General features: G+C 40.6%; 1 protein-coding gene across 1 annotated transcript in view; it reads right to left on the reverse strand.

The window, feature by feature from the left end:
* Positions 1-585: 585 nt before the first annotated feature.
* Positions 586-15,613, reverse strand: part of upf3a (UPF3A regulator of nonsense mediated mRNA decay) — a 111,840-nt gene continuing 96,812 nt past the window's right edge. Inside the window, exon 12 of the mRNA XM_080197210.1 lies at positions 586-653. Coding sequence (XP_080053336.1) covers positions 586-653 — 68 coding nt within the window. The remainder of the gene's footprint in view (positions 654-15,613) is intronic.

Genomic DNA, 15,613 nt, shown 5'->3' on the forward strand with positions numbered 1-15,613 from the left:
GGTTTACTAGTTTCACTGGTGACTACTTCAAGGTGTTCTTTTGTTTGGAAAGTTTCTTCATTCCTGTCCAACTTTGGATGCTGCATTTTAACATGATTGTAAACATTACTGTACACCTTGTTTGTGAAGAAACACAGCTGACAGTGAAATAATTTGGCACTTTTCTGATAAATCACAATATTTGTTAAATCAGAGAATTCGGGATGAACGGAATCAAGGTGTGTTTCCAAAGTTTCATGATCAGTATACTTGAAATCACAATGAACACAAATTAAACAACCAGAAGTGTTATTTAGCTGGCTTTTCATATCCGATTTTTCCTTGGTATTAAATCCAGTAGCACATTCTCCATTCTGTCCTGTAAATTCCTTTTTATGTATTACTGTTATTTGTAGAGCCATGATATTTTAATTTCTGAAAAGATTTATCACACTGATAGCACCTGGAATTCCTCAAGACCACTTTTGTGTACTCTTTCTGTTCCTTAAATTTTGCAAATTCTTTCCTGCATAGTTCCTAGGTCTGAGTCCTCTTCTGGAATGGTTCTGAGCTTTCACCAAATTCTCTCAACTTCCAAACCACGAACTACACACGGCGAGCAATATTGTGGAGGAGGATGTCCCTATTCCAATTTTCAGTGGAGCTTTGCTCACCTACAAGGAAGGAGCAAAAAACAATTACAGCAAAACATTTAATGCAACCACTGTCATCATTCTATGATCAATGGCTGTGTATTTAAAAAACACCCAAAAAGCATGGGAAAAATCCAGAAAATTTATCAACTATTATCATCGTCAAAAACAGTACTGTAAAATAAAAAATGTTTGTTTGTAGAATCATGCTATATGATCTACTACTTTTCACTCATCTATGGTTAACTATATAAAATTGCTATCAAAAGGATGCTATAAATAACAGAAGTTGCCAGATGGGGAAAAGGCATTGACACATTAATTACCAGATCAAGTTTAATCATTTTGCTGCAGAAAGAACTGAAGTCAAGAAAATACACTGAAGTGAGTATATGTGAAGTCAGTCTTCCTTTCTTAAATTTTAATGGACCTTTCCCAGCATTTCTTAATAACAATTTAGCAATTCAGAGCAGTAGCAAACTTCAAGGCCTAGGCTATTTTTGAAATCATAATTCCAACCATTTCCCAAAGTCTTCTGGGACTTTGAGGATTCTCAGTATCAGTACTGTCATCCAGAGCCACTCAGTAGGCAAGAAAACAGAGGCTGTCCATATCAGGAAAACAAATACATTTCTAATACTGTCCTCTGTACAAGGACTACTTTAACAGCGTAACTTTAGATTTTAATTCCCTATAAATAACCTAAATATTGTAAGGCATGTCATTTTATACGGATACAAACTTTCATCAGTAGAAATTCACTGCTTTAATTTGGCAAAACTGAAGAATAAAGTAACCAATATTTTAATCTGAGAGTAGTGATGAAAATTCTGGCAAGAAACAATGAGATCAAAGAAACGAGTGCTTGCAGCAATTTTATGTATTCAAAAATCTGCAATTTTTGGTATATATATCTCCAGTATGCAAAGCACCATCAGAATATTTTATTGATGAGTCCAACCCACACCCCATCAACTTTGTGCTGCTCGTGGCAAACGTCAGGATTACTAGGTTTCCTAATAGTTCAGTTGTGGTTTATTGTTATATCTGAATCAATATTTATGGTGTTTCAGACATGATTAGCAACTAAATGCAAGCTGAATTTTATTTATTAGCAAACCTGCTGAGACATTGCTTACGAACAGGAACATTGTAACGCACTGTTTTAAATACTTGCGCTGGGATGGGCATTGCAGGCAAAATTGCATTTATTGCCATTCCAGTTACCAAGGTGGTGGTTGTTGGCCTTCAATTTGAACTGCTGCAATCCTTGTAGTAATGGGAAAAACAGATTGCTTAGATTTGAAACAAATAAACTTCTGTAATCTGCCAATCCAAAATGGTCTGTTCTCTCTTGCTCTGCCTCACACATACGTACGGATAGTCACTTCAAAAAACACAAACATCAAGACAATTCTTCTTCAAATAAAAATTTGTCCTCCAGCTTTCTGAAGAACAATCAAGTAAAACAATTGTGTGTTGAAGATAAATAGTTAACAGTTGTCATCAGTTACTTAGGCATCTGGAGAAATTTTAAGCACTACACATGCTCAGACTGCAGGATCTACTTTCAGTTCAACAGAATCAAGGCTTTGGAGAAAGAAACACCAGCCACAGTTTTTTTGCAATGCCCAACATTTGCCCATTTCCACAGCAAAGTAGAAGCAAAGGGTTGCCATGATGCACTGGGTCACCACCCATTTTGCACTTCAATATACTTCCAGGTATTTTCAGGACTGATACCTGAAAGCAAATGAACTGACGCCAGAGTAACAAAATACTTACCGTTGTCACCTCTTTTTCTGGTTCACTGTTTTGGTGCCATTTCTTGCTTTCGACCAGAACTGGAAAATTTAATCAACTTGTTTCCAATTTCTAACCCTCCCCTCACCGATCACCTTTCTCTAATTCTTCCCTTTCTTGACCTCACTTCCTTATTTCTAGGTCAATGACTGGTTCCCACAGGTTCTTCGACTATATTTCCTCCCACCCAGTTTCCTGAAAGGATTGTATTCTAATCTCTCAGTTCCTCCATCTCATCTGTTCTGACAATGTCACCTTCCATACCAGTACTTCCATTACATCCTCCTTTTCATCAATGATTTCTCTCCACTGTGGTTGCTAGGGTCCTTAACTTTGTCCATTCCATTTCTCACACCTCTGCTCTCACCCCTTCCCCAACAGAATCAAGATAGGATTTTCATCATCCTCACCACCTACCCAATCAACCTTCAATTCAAAGATCCACTATTTCCGTCAACTCCAAATGTTATGCCACCCAGAAGTTTCTCCCCCATTTTCTCAGTATGCCGAATAAAACGCCCTTTCCACTCCTCAATCACTCTCTTCCCATAGCATCGTTCAATGCAAGCACAAGAGATGCAACACCTGCCCTTTTATCTCCTCCCTTTCCACTATCCAATGCCCAAAATATTCACTTCAGGTAAAATAGTAATTTGCACAAGCTTCTTTCAATTTAGTATACTGTAATCACTATTTCCAATGTAGTCTATTTATATTGGAGAGACCATAGGCAGATAGAGTGACAGGTCTGCAAAACATCTTCATTCTGTTATTATTAACTTCCCAGTCTCATTCTCCAGGAACCAACATTTACTTTAGCAACTCTCTTCCTTTTTATATTCTTGAAGAAGCTGTGTTTTTATATTTCTTGCTGGTTTACTTTCATATTCTAATTTCTTTCTTTTTAAGTCATCCTGTACTGCTTCCTGAAATGTTCCCATTCTTCTAGCCGAGTACTATTTTTCTCAGCACATTATATCTTCTATATCATGCAACTTCCTTAGTTAGCCAGATACTACATTCTCCTTGTAGAGTCTTTCTTTCTCAATGGTACACTCCTTTGTTGAGAGTTGTAAAATATTTCCTTAACGTCTGTCACTGCTAATCTACCACCTGTCCTTTTAACCTATTTTCCCAGTCCACTGCAGCCCACTCTGTCTTCATACTCTTGTAATTGGGTTTATTTAAGTCACTAATTTTGGGCCCAAGTTTCTCAACCTCAAACGGAACGTGAAATTCTATTGTGTTACGATCACAAATTTATGCTATCTCATTTTGTAAGTGTAAAATAGCCCAGTTGGTTCCAGAACATTATTGTTCGAAGAAACTGACCTGCAATCACTGCGAGCTCACTCTTTGCCAACTTGATTCAGCCAATCTACATGAGGATTAAAATTGCCCAAAATTATTATGGAGCCAGGAGTAGGAAGAATTGTGTAGAATGCCATGTTGCCCTGGAGGTGGTTATTGCTAGGGTGGAAGAAGCCAGGAAAGTTGGGTAAATGACTTTACATTTACTGTGCTGTGGGATGAGTGATTAGTAGGTTTTCAGCTCAAGGCTGTGTGGAGTGGGGAATTACTCTGTGGCGGGCTGCAGACATTTTTTCTCCAAGCTACTGTACGAAAGATGAAATTTGAAGATGAGCAAGAGAATATGTATCTGGAGGTGACAATGTGTGATAAGGTTTCCAACATTGAGGGTTCAGGTGACTTGCAAAATTTGAAATTAGTGAACAAAGTCTTACTCAACGTGAAACACTAACTCTGTTTTTCTCTCCACCAAGGCTGCCAGACTTACTGAATTTTTCCAAAACAATTTTTGCATGAAATTGGTGTTCTTAATTGTGCGAATTGAAGTTCAGCTCAGGATGAAAGCACAGCCAGGGAAGAGGTGAAATCAGGTTGTAGATTCCAGAAGCAAGTTGAAATGGAAGAATTCAATCCTAATAATCTTAATCATAGATAAGATAGATTTATCACCTGAGAAAATTGTAGTCACAGCAATGATGAATTATCGAGAAGGGTGTCATTAGCAGACGTGAAAACTGACCCATGTTTATAAAATTCAATATTGGCATATATTCTCCACACAAGCAAATAAATTAAATAAATTACCCACCTATTCCTATATACATTTTCTTTCTATTACAAACTCCAAGACCATTTTCATTTAAAGAGAAATTGGAACACCCAGTGATTAACCGAAAAAACATCACAAGATTTCACTTTTAAACAAAAGCAGGCGTAACTGTATATATGAAAATATTTAAACAAAGCAAGCACTATTAACTTAACACTATAGCTTGTCAAAACTTAATATATAAATCCAGTCCCCTTTGACTTCCTAATCCCATGCAAATGTTCCCTTATACATTACTTGAGCATTCACTTATTTCTCCTTCTGGAATTAAACCAAGTATGCCACAGCTCCCCCAGAATTCACTTTAATTTCTCCTCAGTATTCCAGCTATTCTGCAAGGCATCAGATTTCACCATTAGCTCCTACCATTAGCTTCTGGCTAAGCAACTCTCCAATCTTTCTTTAAAACCTCACAACTGTGAACTTCTCAGTTCAAGCTTGTTTGTCATTTTTATAAATGACCTAGATGAGGGTGTAGAAGGATGGGTTAGTAAATTTGCTGACGACACCAAAGTCGGAGGAGATGTAGACAGTGAGGATGGATATTACAGTTTGCAGAGGGACATAGATAAGCTGCAGAGCTGGGCTAAGAGGTGGCAAATGGAGTTTAATGCGGAAAAGCGTGAGGTGATTCACTTTGGTAAGAGTAACAGGAGTACAGAATATAGGGCTAATGGAAGGACTCTTGGTAGTGTCGCCGAGCAGAGAGATCTCAGTGTACATGTGCATAGATCCCTGAAAGTTGGCACCCAGGTTGATAAGGTTGTTAAGAAGGCATACAGTGTGTTAGCTTTTATTGGTAGAGGGATTGAATTTCGGAGCCATGAGGTCACGTTGCAACTGTACAAAATTCTGGGGCGGCCGCACTTGGAGCATTGCATACAGTTCTGGTCGCCGCATTATAAGAAGGATGTGGAGGCATTGGAAAGGGTGCAGAGGAGGTTTACCAGGATGTTGCCTGGTATGGTGGGAAGGTCTTACGAGGAAAGGCTGAGGGACTTGAGGTTATTTTCGTTAGAAAGAATAAGGTTAAGAGGTGACCTAATTGAGGTATACAAGATGATCAGAGGGTTAGATACGGTGGATAGTGAGAGCCTATTTCCTCAGATGGTGATGGCTAACACGAGGGGACATAGCTTTAAATTATGGGGTGGTAATTATAGGACGGATGTCAGAGATAGGTTCTTTACTCAGAGGGTAGTAAGGTTGTGGAATGCCCTGCCTGCAGCAGTTGTGGACTCGCCAACTTTAAGGGCGTTCAAATGGTCAGTGGATAGGCATATGGATAACATTGGAATAGTTTAGGTTAGAGGGTCATTAGATTGGTTCCACTGGTCGGCGCAACATTGAAGGCCGAAGGGCCTGTACTGCGCTGTAATTTTCTATGTTCTAAGCTTAGTTTTCATTGTATCAGTGCTTGGCAATTTTAAAAAGTCAGAATTACCCATGATTCCTAATGACCTCTAAATTCCTTGACTTAGTTTTGGACAATCACAGACTGTGTTCTCCCATTCTGCCCCCACAGCTGATTCTCAGTTCCTACAAAATTTCTCTCTTTCTACCTATTCCCAAACTGAATTGCTGGTTTTCTTTGAGGAAACACAGAAAGACCCTGAATAGCCTATTTCCATTGCAACGTAGCATACTTGGAATACTCCCAAACAGAAATGTAAAAATTATCTTTTACCTTCAAAACACACCTTTGATTCCATGATCAACATGAATAATTTATATCTCCAATGGAGTTAATGGCCTTCTCTCCACACTTGCTGGTTCTACCAAGAAATTCCCTTGTTTACAAGTGTGCAACTAGCTTCTTTGATCTGGGAACCATACAAACAATCAAAATCCTTTACTGAAATAACTGAAGACTTCCTATCCCTACTAAAAGCTCCAAAATACAATATCAATTGATTTGTCACATGTATTAGCATACAGTGAAATGTATTGTTTCTTGTGCACCATACAGATAGAACACACTGATCATAGAGAAGGAAATGAGAGAGTGCAGAAAGTAATGTTACAATCATAGCTAGGGTGGAGAGAAAGATCAACTTAATGCAAGGTAAGTCCATTCAAAAGTCTGATGGCAGCAGGAAAGAAGCTGTTCTTGGGTGGGTTGGTACATGACCTCATGGGGTCCTTAATTATGCTGGCTGCTTTGCTGAGGCAGTGGGAAGTGTAGGCGAAGCCAATCGATGGGAGGCTGGTTTGCATGATGGATCACAACCTTTTGTAGTTTCTTACGGTCTTGGGCAGAGCAGGAGCCATACCAAACTATGATGCAACCAGAAAGAATGCTTTCTATGGTGCACCTATAAAAAAAAGTTGGTGAGAGTTGCAGCCGACATGCCAAATCTCCATAGTCTTCTAAGTATAGGCATCAGTGAGCTTTCTTAAATATAGTCTTGGCATGGGGGGAACAGGATAGGTGATCTGGACACCTAAAATCTTGAAGTTCTCAACTCTTTCTACTTCGTCCCTGTTGATGTAGACAGGAGCACATTCTCCACTACGTTTACTGAAGTCAGTAACTATCTCCTCCATTTTGTTGAAATTGAGGGAGAGATCATTGTCGCCGCACTAGTTCACCAGATTTTCTACCTCATTCCTGTACTCTGTGTTGTCATTGTTTAAGATCTGACTCACTATGGATGTGTTGTAAGCAAACTTGAAAATCGAATTGGAGGGGAATTTGACCACACAGTCATAGGTGTACAAAGAGTATAGCAGGGGGCTGAAAACATAGCCTTGTGGGGCGCCGATATTGAGGATGATCGCGGAGGAAATGTTGTTGCCTATCCTTACAGATTGTGGCCTGTGGGTTAGGAAGTTCAGGATCCAGTCACAGAAGGCGGAGCCAAGGCCTAGGCCAGAATTTGAAGATGAGTTTCATTTATTGTTTATGTTTTCTCACTTTATGGAATAAACTCAAACTATCCTTTAAACTGTGTTTACCCCATGTCTTTTTTTCCAGTTTCTTAATAAGTGTTTAAATTCATCTTCATTTAAATTTGATTCCTAAACTAAAACTTATTTTGCAAAACATACAAATTATGATATTAGATAGATATTAGCAACACTATCCAATCTAATACATCTCAAACACACTATGGCAAAATATGTAACAAATTTCTGGTTGTCACATTTATTAGATTCTGTTGCTCTGATCTCACCCCAGCAATGTGGAGTTCATCTTTGATATTCGATATCTAATCATAGTGGGTTGCAACAAAAAAAAATTTTGTACCTTGAATTGTATGTTACTGCCTTACATATTTGTGCCACGTATTCTCTGGATGCCAGACTATAAACCATTTACGAAAATAAAACTATTTACAGTGAACAAAGCACAGGATTAGGCCATTTAAGCAATCAAGTCTGTTCTGCAAATGCTAATACTCCTCTCACTTTTCTGTAATGCTGCATAGAAACCTTGTCCGCAAATTGGCTACCATAGTACAGTAATTACACTTCAAAATACTTGACTGGCTTGGAACCAGTTTATTGAATCATAAATGGTTACAGCACAGGAGTCCATTCAGCTCATCCTATTGATGCCAGTTCTCTGCAGCAAGAGCAACTCAGCTAGACCCACTTACCAGCCTACCCCTTGAAGCCCTGCAAATCTTTTCTACTCAGACAATTTTCAAATTATTTTTTGAAAGCCATAATTGAATCTGCCTCCATTGCACTTCTGATTTTTAAAGCAGCTACTTGCTGCTTTAAAAAAATTTTGTCTTTTTTGTTTGCTGTTTGCCTCCAGTGTCCTTTGGCTCTCACTTTTACGATTTTTAAAAAATGTGTCCTCTGGTCCTAGGCCATTTTGCCAATGGGAGCAGTGTCTTTCCCTTTCTGCTCTGTTCAGAACCATCTATTAAATCTGCTCTCAAGATTTTCTTCTCCAAAGAGAACTACCCCAGCTTCAATTTTTCAAACTAAAATCCTTCATCCATATAACCATTTTCCTAAATCTTTAAAACTTAAGCAACTTAAGTTTATGAATAAAAATATTTTTATAATTAGCAGGGCAGGTTCTTTCTTTCTCACAATATCCAACTTCCTTACCAAAGCTCTGCAGACTGTGTCCTGTTTTAGCGGGGCAGAAAGCCAAAGGTTTGAAGTTTTTGACCTCTCCAGCTCTCTCCATCTAGGATTGGCCAGTTAACTGCCAAATTAGAGTTACAAGCAGCCAACCCGACCAAGTTCACACAAATAAAATATTTCCAAAGTATGACTATGAAAGTTCACCAGAATGTCTATGTGAACCCCCCAATACCTAAACTGATGTCAGATGTGGGAAGTAATATTCTGGGTAGACATTTTCTCCAAATTTGCATTTTCAGAAACAGTATGCTATATATTTAGATGTTTAGTTATAATCAGCTTAATAGCAACCCTATTTATAGAAGTTTTCCCCCTAGCTTATTTATACAAAAAAATCATATAGGGATGAGAGTTGACACACTTAAGGGGCAGATGCACACCATACTCTGAAAAAATGTATTCTAGTAGATTCAGTATTCCCCCCACTTCCATTTCTTTACCACATAAGAGTGGGTTACCTCTTCATCAATAAATGCCAGTACTAGTCTGGATTTATTCTCATATTCATCCCAGATTATAAATACACTCTTCCACCAACTCAAATGCTAAAATATTGTTTTTTTTTAGATAACTGCATCATTTCCTCCACCAACTCACTTTTTTCCTGGCGTCAAATATGAGAGAATTAAATTCCTAGAGTCCTCCATCTTACAATTTACAGTCTTTTGAAATTCCTGTTTATGACTTCTGCCCGCTGCAATCAAAGTAATTAATGACACGGGTCGCCTCAAACACGTGTCCAGACGTTATATTAGCACAAATCTTTAACAAGATTGTCTCTGCGGGTAAAAAAAAAGAATCAAACGCTTTCAGGTGAATCTGTTCCTTGCCTCCAGAATTGGGACGACCATTTTGTCGGGGCTACAGGTAGAGCTGGGCTGATGGTATTTACAGCTCAACTCGGCACCCTTCCGTCTGGATCCCCCTCCTGTACTCTTCTACTGTACCGGGGGGCGGGGGCATTTCTGTTTTAAATAAATAAAGTGGAGCTGACCGCAACATTTAAAAACGAACACGAATGCCGACCGTTAGAAAAGCCGCGCGCCTCGCCTTTTAAATTGCCTCAGGAGCAAACGGTCCGGACACCAGGCGAGTGGGGGGAGAGATGGCAGACCGCCATGTTGCTGCTGGGAGGGAGTCAGCGGCCTCTGCCCACACCGAACTAACGCTCTCCGGCCTTCCGACCACACTCACCTCAAACCTCTCACTCACTCGCGGCGTGGCCGGCTGCCGGCCCCGGATCCCGGTCGGCTGACACTGGAGAAGCCGAAGGGAAGGCCGATCGTCGCAGGCCGGCCTCGGAGCCCCGCACGCTGGTAGTTGCAGCAGCAGCGGCGAAGCCTGGCGGGGCCGGGCACCGTGATGGGGGCGCTCCCAATTTCCCCGCCCTCCTCACCTCACCTCACCTCACATCGATCTGTCTGTCTGTCCGCCTTTTCCCCCCTCGCCGAGATCACCGAATGAACCCGAAAACAACAAAGCTCCAAATCGGCACAGCCGTCACTGGCGATGTAGAAACGCTTTCCGCAAGCGACAAAAACAACCAGCAGGGCTGGCCAAACATTAACATCTGATTAGCAATGTAAATGCAACCACCCAATGAAGTGCCCTCCACCGGCTGGCTGGCGGGCTGCTGGAAGAAAGGATTTAGACTCCAAATAGCAGTCAGTTGGCAGAGGGCATCTCATTGCAAGGTTTGGATATATGTCCAGGAGAAAGTGTGGATAAGAAAGGAACCCAGCGAGTATCGTAGTTTGGGGCACATTGATTTGATTTATTATTGTCACGCGCTAAGATACAATGAAAAGTATTGTTTCTTGCGCGCTATACAGACAAAACATTACGTTCATAAAGTAGGAAGTCTCATAACACCAGGTTCAAGCCCAACAGGTTTATTTGGAATCATGAGCTTTCAGAATGCTGCTCCTTCATCACTTCTTATTGTACCCACCCCAGTCCAACACTGGCATCTCCATGTCATGTTCATAAAGTATGTAGGGGAGAAGGTGCAGAATATAGTATTGTGTTACAGATAGAGTGTAGAGCAAGATCAACTTAATATATGGTAGTTCCACTCAAAAGTCTGAGGGACCACACAACACGGACTGAAAGTCTGATGACAGCAGGGAAGAACATAGAACATTACAGCGCAGAACAGGCCCTTCGGCCCACGATGTTGCGCCGACCAGTTAAAAAGCAATGACCCTCTAACCTAAACCAAACCCTTTCCATCCATAAACCTATCCACGGATCTCTTAAACGCCCCCAAACTAGGCGCATTTACAACTGCAGCAGGCAGGGCATTCCAATCCCTCACCACTTCTGGGTAAAGAACCTACCCCTGACATCCGTCCTATAACTACCACCCCTTAATTTAAAGCTGTGCTAGCTTTCTTAAGAAGTTGTTCTTAAGTCTGTTGGTACGTGTTTTCAGACGTCTGTATCTTTTTCCCGGTGGAAGAGAGTATATTCAGGATACATTGCATCCTTGATTATGCTGGCTGCTTTCCCGAGGCAGCGGGAAGTGTAGATGGAGTCAATGGATGGGAGGATGGTTTGCATGATGGACTGGGCTACGTTCACAACTCTTTGTAGTTTCTCATAGTTTTGGTCAGAACAGGAGCTATAACAATCTGTGATGCAACTGGATAGGATGCTTTCTGTGGTGCATCTGCAAAGATTGGTCAGAGTGGTAGCGGGCATGCCAAATTTCCTGCCCACTTCTGGATTCTGGAGTATCTGATTAAAGTTACAAGTTTTTGATGGCACCACTTTGGCAGAAATGTGCAAAGGGTTACCTCAGGTTAATTATGCGCCACCTGCACAAAGCCTTTCCTGTGCCTCTTGCACAAAAGATTGACAGACTGGTATGCACAACTATACCACTATGTGAATGGTTCTCTTGGCGAGACAATTTGAACTACCAAATTTCTATTTGTTAACCTGTGGGCAGGGTTAGGGAGAGAAATCAAGGCCATTTATTCCAACCCTCTGCCTGGCCGCTGCCCTTTAACCCTCCCCTTCGATCATGCATGATGTTTCTCCCCCTTTCCAAATTCACCAATCAATGCACCAAATAATCACAGTGTGATAACCCTGACAGCTTTTTTCTGATACTGGCGTCTGAGTGAAAAGGGAAAAATGTATGTTCTAGGTCAACAACCTCAGTTACAGGGTTAACAAGGGTGGATTACAGCCTGTCAAAGAGAAGGTGAAGGACATAAAAGCGGGTCCGACTCTAGGAAACACAATGGAGTTGAAGTCTTTCCCAGGTCTCATAACTTACTATGGAAAATTCATACCGAATTTGGAGACTTTACGTGAACCCCATTAGAAAAGCCATGTGCCTGACCCCACACTCCAGCCTACCTAGAGGCACGCCAGTATATAGCAGTTTGCCCTCCAATCAAAGAGGGAGAGTGAAATAACCCGTGAAGAGAGAGAGAGACAAAGAAAAGGCCAAAGACTTTGATGAACCAGAGAAAGTTACGAATATCTGGAAGTATTTAAGTTTCTAAAAGAATTGGCTAGTTAGAAATAGTTGTTAAAGTTAAAATTGTAAATTGTATTCTTACTTTTATTATCTTTGAATAAAGTTACAACGGTTTCACTGACCTCTGGCTCGTGTGTGTACTTCTTTTTGCCTGGTACATGCAGAGGTACTTGGGTAAAATCATTTCACGTGTGTCAGTCAAGTCAGTCCACCTAGATCGTCTCTGTCACAGAGAATCTTCTGCAGTGGCAACTGTTTCTACAGACATGCCACCGCCATCATTGCCATCCTTCACAACAGCCTGTGAATGGAAAACTCAGCTCTAAAAACTTGAAAGCCAGTCATTTGGACGATGAAGATTTTAGCTCAGACATAGAAACGGAGGTGGCAGACACCCCGTCAGAGGTCACCACCGAACAAGGCCCCTGTAGTGGCTCTTCAATGCTCTTCATGGAAGAGACATTCACCTATCTGTTGCACACCTCTCTACTTGACCCATAAGCAATGACAATGAGACCACAAGCAAAGAGATGGAGAAGGCCCCATCATCATGGGAACGAGGGGGAACCTTTGGACTCGGGTGGGGAAAAGGTGTGATAACACCATGAGGCACATGGGGAATCAATAGTTGATCTCCCTATGGGACTCACTGCATATGAGTTCTCCTGGTAACAGGCAGCAGTCTGCCCAGTTGGAATTTATCTCCTGAGCCTTTCATAAGGCAGATCCAGGACTGGGCCTGCTAAACTGTAGTCCCAGACAGGACTATTTTTTTTTAGTTTATTTATTACTGTCACAGTGGGCTTACATTAACACAGCAATTATGATACCGTGGAAAGCTCCTATTTATACCATTGTGTACACCACAGTAATGGTTTTACTTTGGATTTTGTGATAAACACATTCTTTTCCAGTCAGGCTTCCTGAGTCATTACATGTAGAAATATCCCATCATCTGACACATGTGCAGCATGGGTCATTAATATCAAAAGCAGCAAAATACAATGCATTGTTTGTGTGCACCCTATAGGTGATCTCACCATGATTGTTAAACAAGCAGAGAGCATAAATTTTATTCTAACAGCTTTGTGCAATTTTAATTTGACAGGAAAATTTCCCAGTTGGGTTACATATAACATTCTGCCAATGATAACGTTGATTTTAGTGATTGCGTCAGCCTTGATTAACATGTTCTGCACATTGCATCATATGGATATTGCTTCATTAGAGTCTTAGATGGAACAGAGGTAAAATCTCCCATGTCTCTGATAATATCACTACGTAATCATGTGACATCCTACTTAGAGATGCATTGGTTTACAATACATAAGATCCCTCTCTCATTAATCCATAGTATAACCACTAACATAAACTTTAACTCTTACAATGAACAATAATTATTTTACCAAGTATCATTACATAGAGTTTTCTATACATATGAGAGTCTTTTGGGTAGATGCTGGTTCCACTTAGGCAAAATCAATTGTTCAAGAGTCTTTGCTTTCATATTCTTGGTGATCTGTTCACCACTTGGCTCAGGCACACCATCTGATAAAGGTTCTTCTTCAGCTTCTGCAGATGCTGTTAGTTCAACTGGTATAGAATCTGAATTTGACTCAGGACTAGACAGGGTAGATGCAGGATGTTCTTGATGGTGTCCGAACCAGGGGATATAGTCTAAGGATATTATATAAATTTTTTAGGGAAATTTCTTCACCCAGTGTGGTAGACTGTGGCATTCACTACCACAGAAAGTCGTTGTGGCCAAAACATGTTTTTAAGTTGTCAAAAATGAGTTAGATGTAGCTCTTTAGTGAAGGGGATCAAAAGATAGGGGGAGAAGGCAGGGTTAGGCTATTGAGTTGGATGATCAACCATGATTGTGTATGCTAAGGTGATTCATATGGAAAGACTTTTGGTTCTCATTGGTCTTTGGTTCTTGGCGAGGGAGATTCTGTTGGATCAAATGTTACTGTCTTTAAAATTATCTTGTAGAAACTGTCATTTCCTTCAGCCTCCTTAGAACAAATTGAGTATTTTGTGGTGAGACAAAAAATAGAGGACACTATTATTCTCAAATATCAAAATGGTCCAGTTACTAGATGTAGTCTTCAATGTAATGGAATGATTCAAGACAGTCAAAATAAGGATGAAACTGCCTTTAGAATATCTGGCTATTACAGCAGGGGACAACATTAGAATAGCAATAAAAGCAAATAAATCTCAAGAGTGCCAAAGGAACCAATAATAGCTACTTCAAGAGCAAACTTTGTCACATAGGGGCATTTTTACAAGAAAACCTCTTTAAATGGAACTTAAAATTTGTTGCTATGGGTTTTGAAAAACAACTGGGTGATATGAATGTTAATGTAGATTATTCCATAGCTGGAAAAATAGCTCTTTTTGTAACATAGGAAATAGGAGTAGGCATTTGGCCCTTTGAGCCTGCTCTGCCATTCAGTATGATCATGGCTGATCCTGTATCTCAGCACTATACTCTCACATTTTCCCCATACCCCTTGACACCATTAAGACTGTAGAAATTAATTTCCTTCTTAAATATATTCAGTAACTTGGCCTTATGAGTTAGAGAACTCCACAGGTTCACCATCCTCTGTGAAGAAGTTTCTCCCCATCTCCGTCCTATATGGCCTACTCTGTATCCTGACTCTGTGACCCCCTATTCCAGACTTCCCAGTCAGAGGAAACAACATCCTTGCATCCAGTCTGTCCAGCCCTGTCTGAATTTTATACGATTAATTAACTCCTACCTCCTCCTAAATTCCAGTGAATACAGGCCCAGTTGACCCAACTTCTCCTCAAGCAACAATCCTGCCATCCCAGGAATCAGTCTGGTGACCTTTGCTGCACTCCCTCTATGACAAGTATGTCCTTTCTTAGATAAGGAAACCCAAGCTGAATACAGTACTTTAGGTATAGTTTCACTAAAGCTCTTAACAGCTGCAGTAAGACACCCATGTCCTGTTCTCAAGTCCTCTTGCAATGAAGACCAACATACCACTTGTCTTCCAAAGTTCTTGCTCTAACTGTATGCTAGCTTTCAGTGATTTTAGTCAACAGTGTAGTCACAATTTTGTGGGTTTACTATAAGCCATCCAACTGCCAGCAGAGATTGAGGAACAGATATGTAGGCAGATTTTGTCAAGATGTAAAAGTAACAAGGTTGTTGTGGTGGGAGATTTTAATTTTCTCTTTATTGACTGGGACTCACTTAGTGCTAGGGGTGTGGATGGGGCAGAGTTTGTAAGGAGCATCCAGGAGGGCTTCATGAAACAGTATGTAGATAATCCAACTAGGGAAGGGGCCATACTGACCTGGTATTGGGGAATGAGCCCGGCCAGGTGGTCGATGTTTCAGTAGAGGAGCAGTTCAGGAACAGTGACCACAATTCAGTAAGCTTTAAGGTACTGATGGATA

This window comes from Carcharhinus amblyrhynchos, chromosome 10 (genome assembly GCF_965287045.1).
Source record: "Carcharhinus amblyrhynchos chromosome 10, sCarAmb.v2.hapA, whole genome shotgun sequence".
Taxonomy (NCBI): domain Eukaryota; kingdom Metazoa; phylum Chordata; class Chondrichthyes; order Carcharhiniformes; family Carcharhinidae; genus Carcharhinus; species Carcharhinus amblyrhynchos.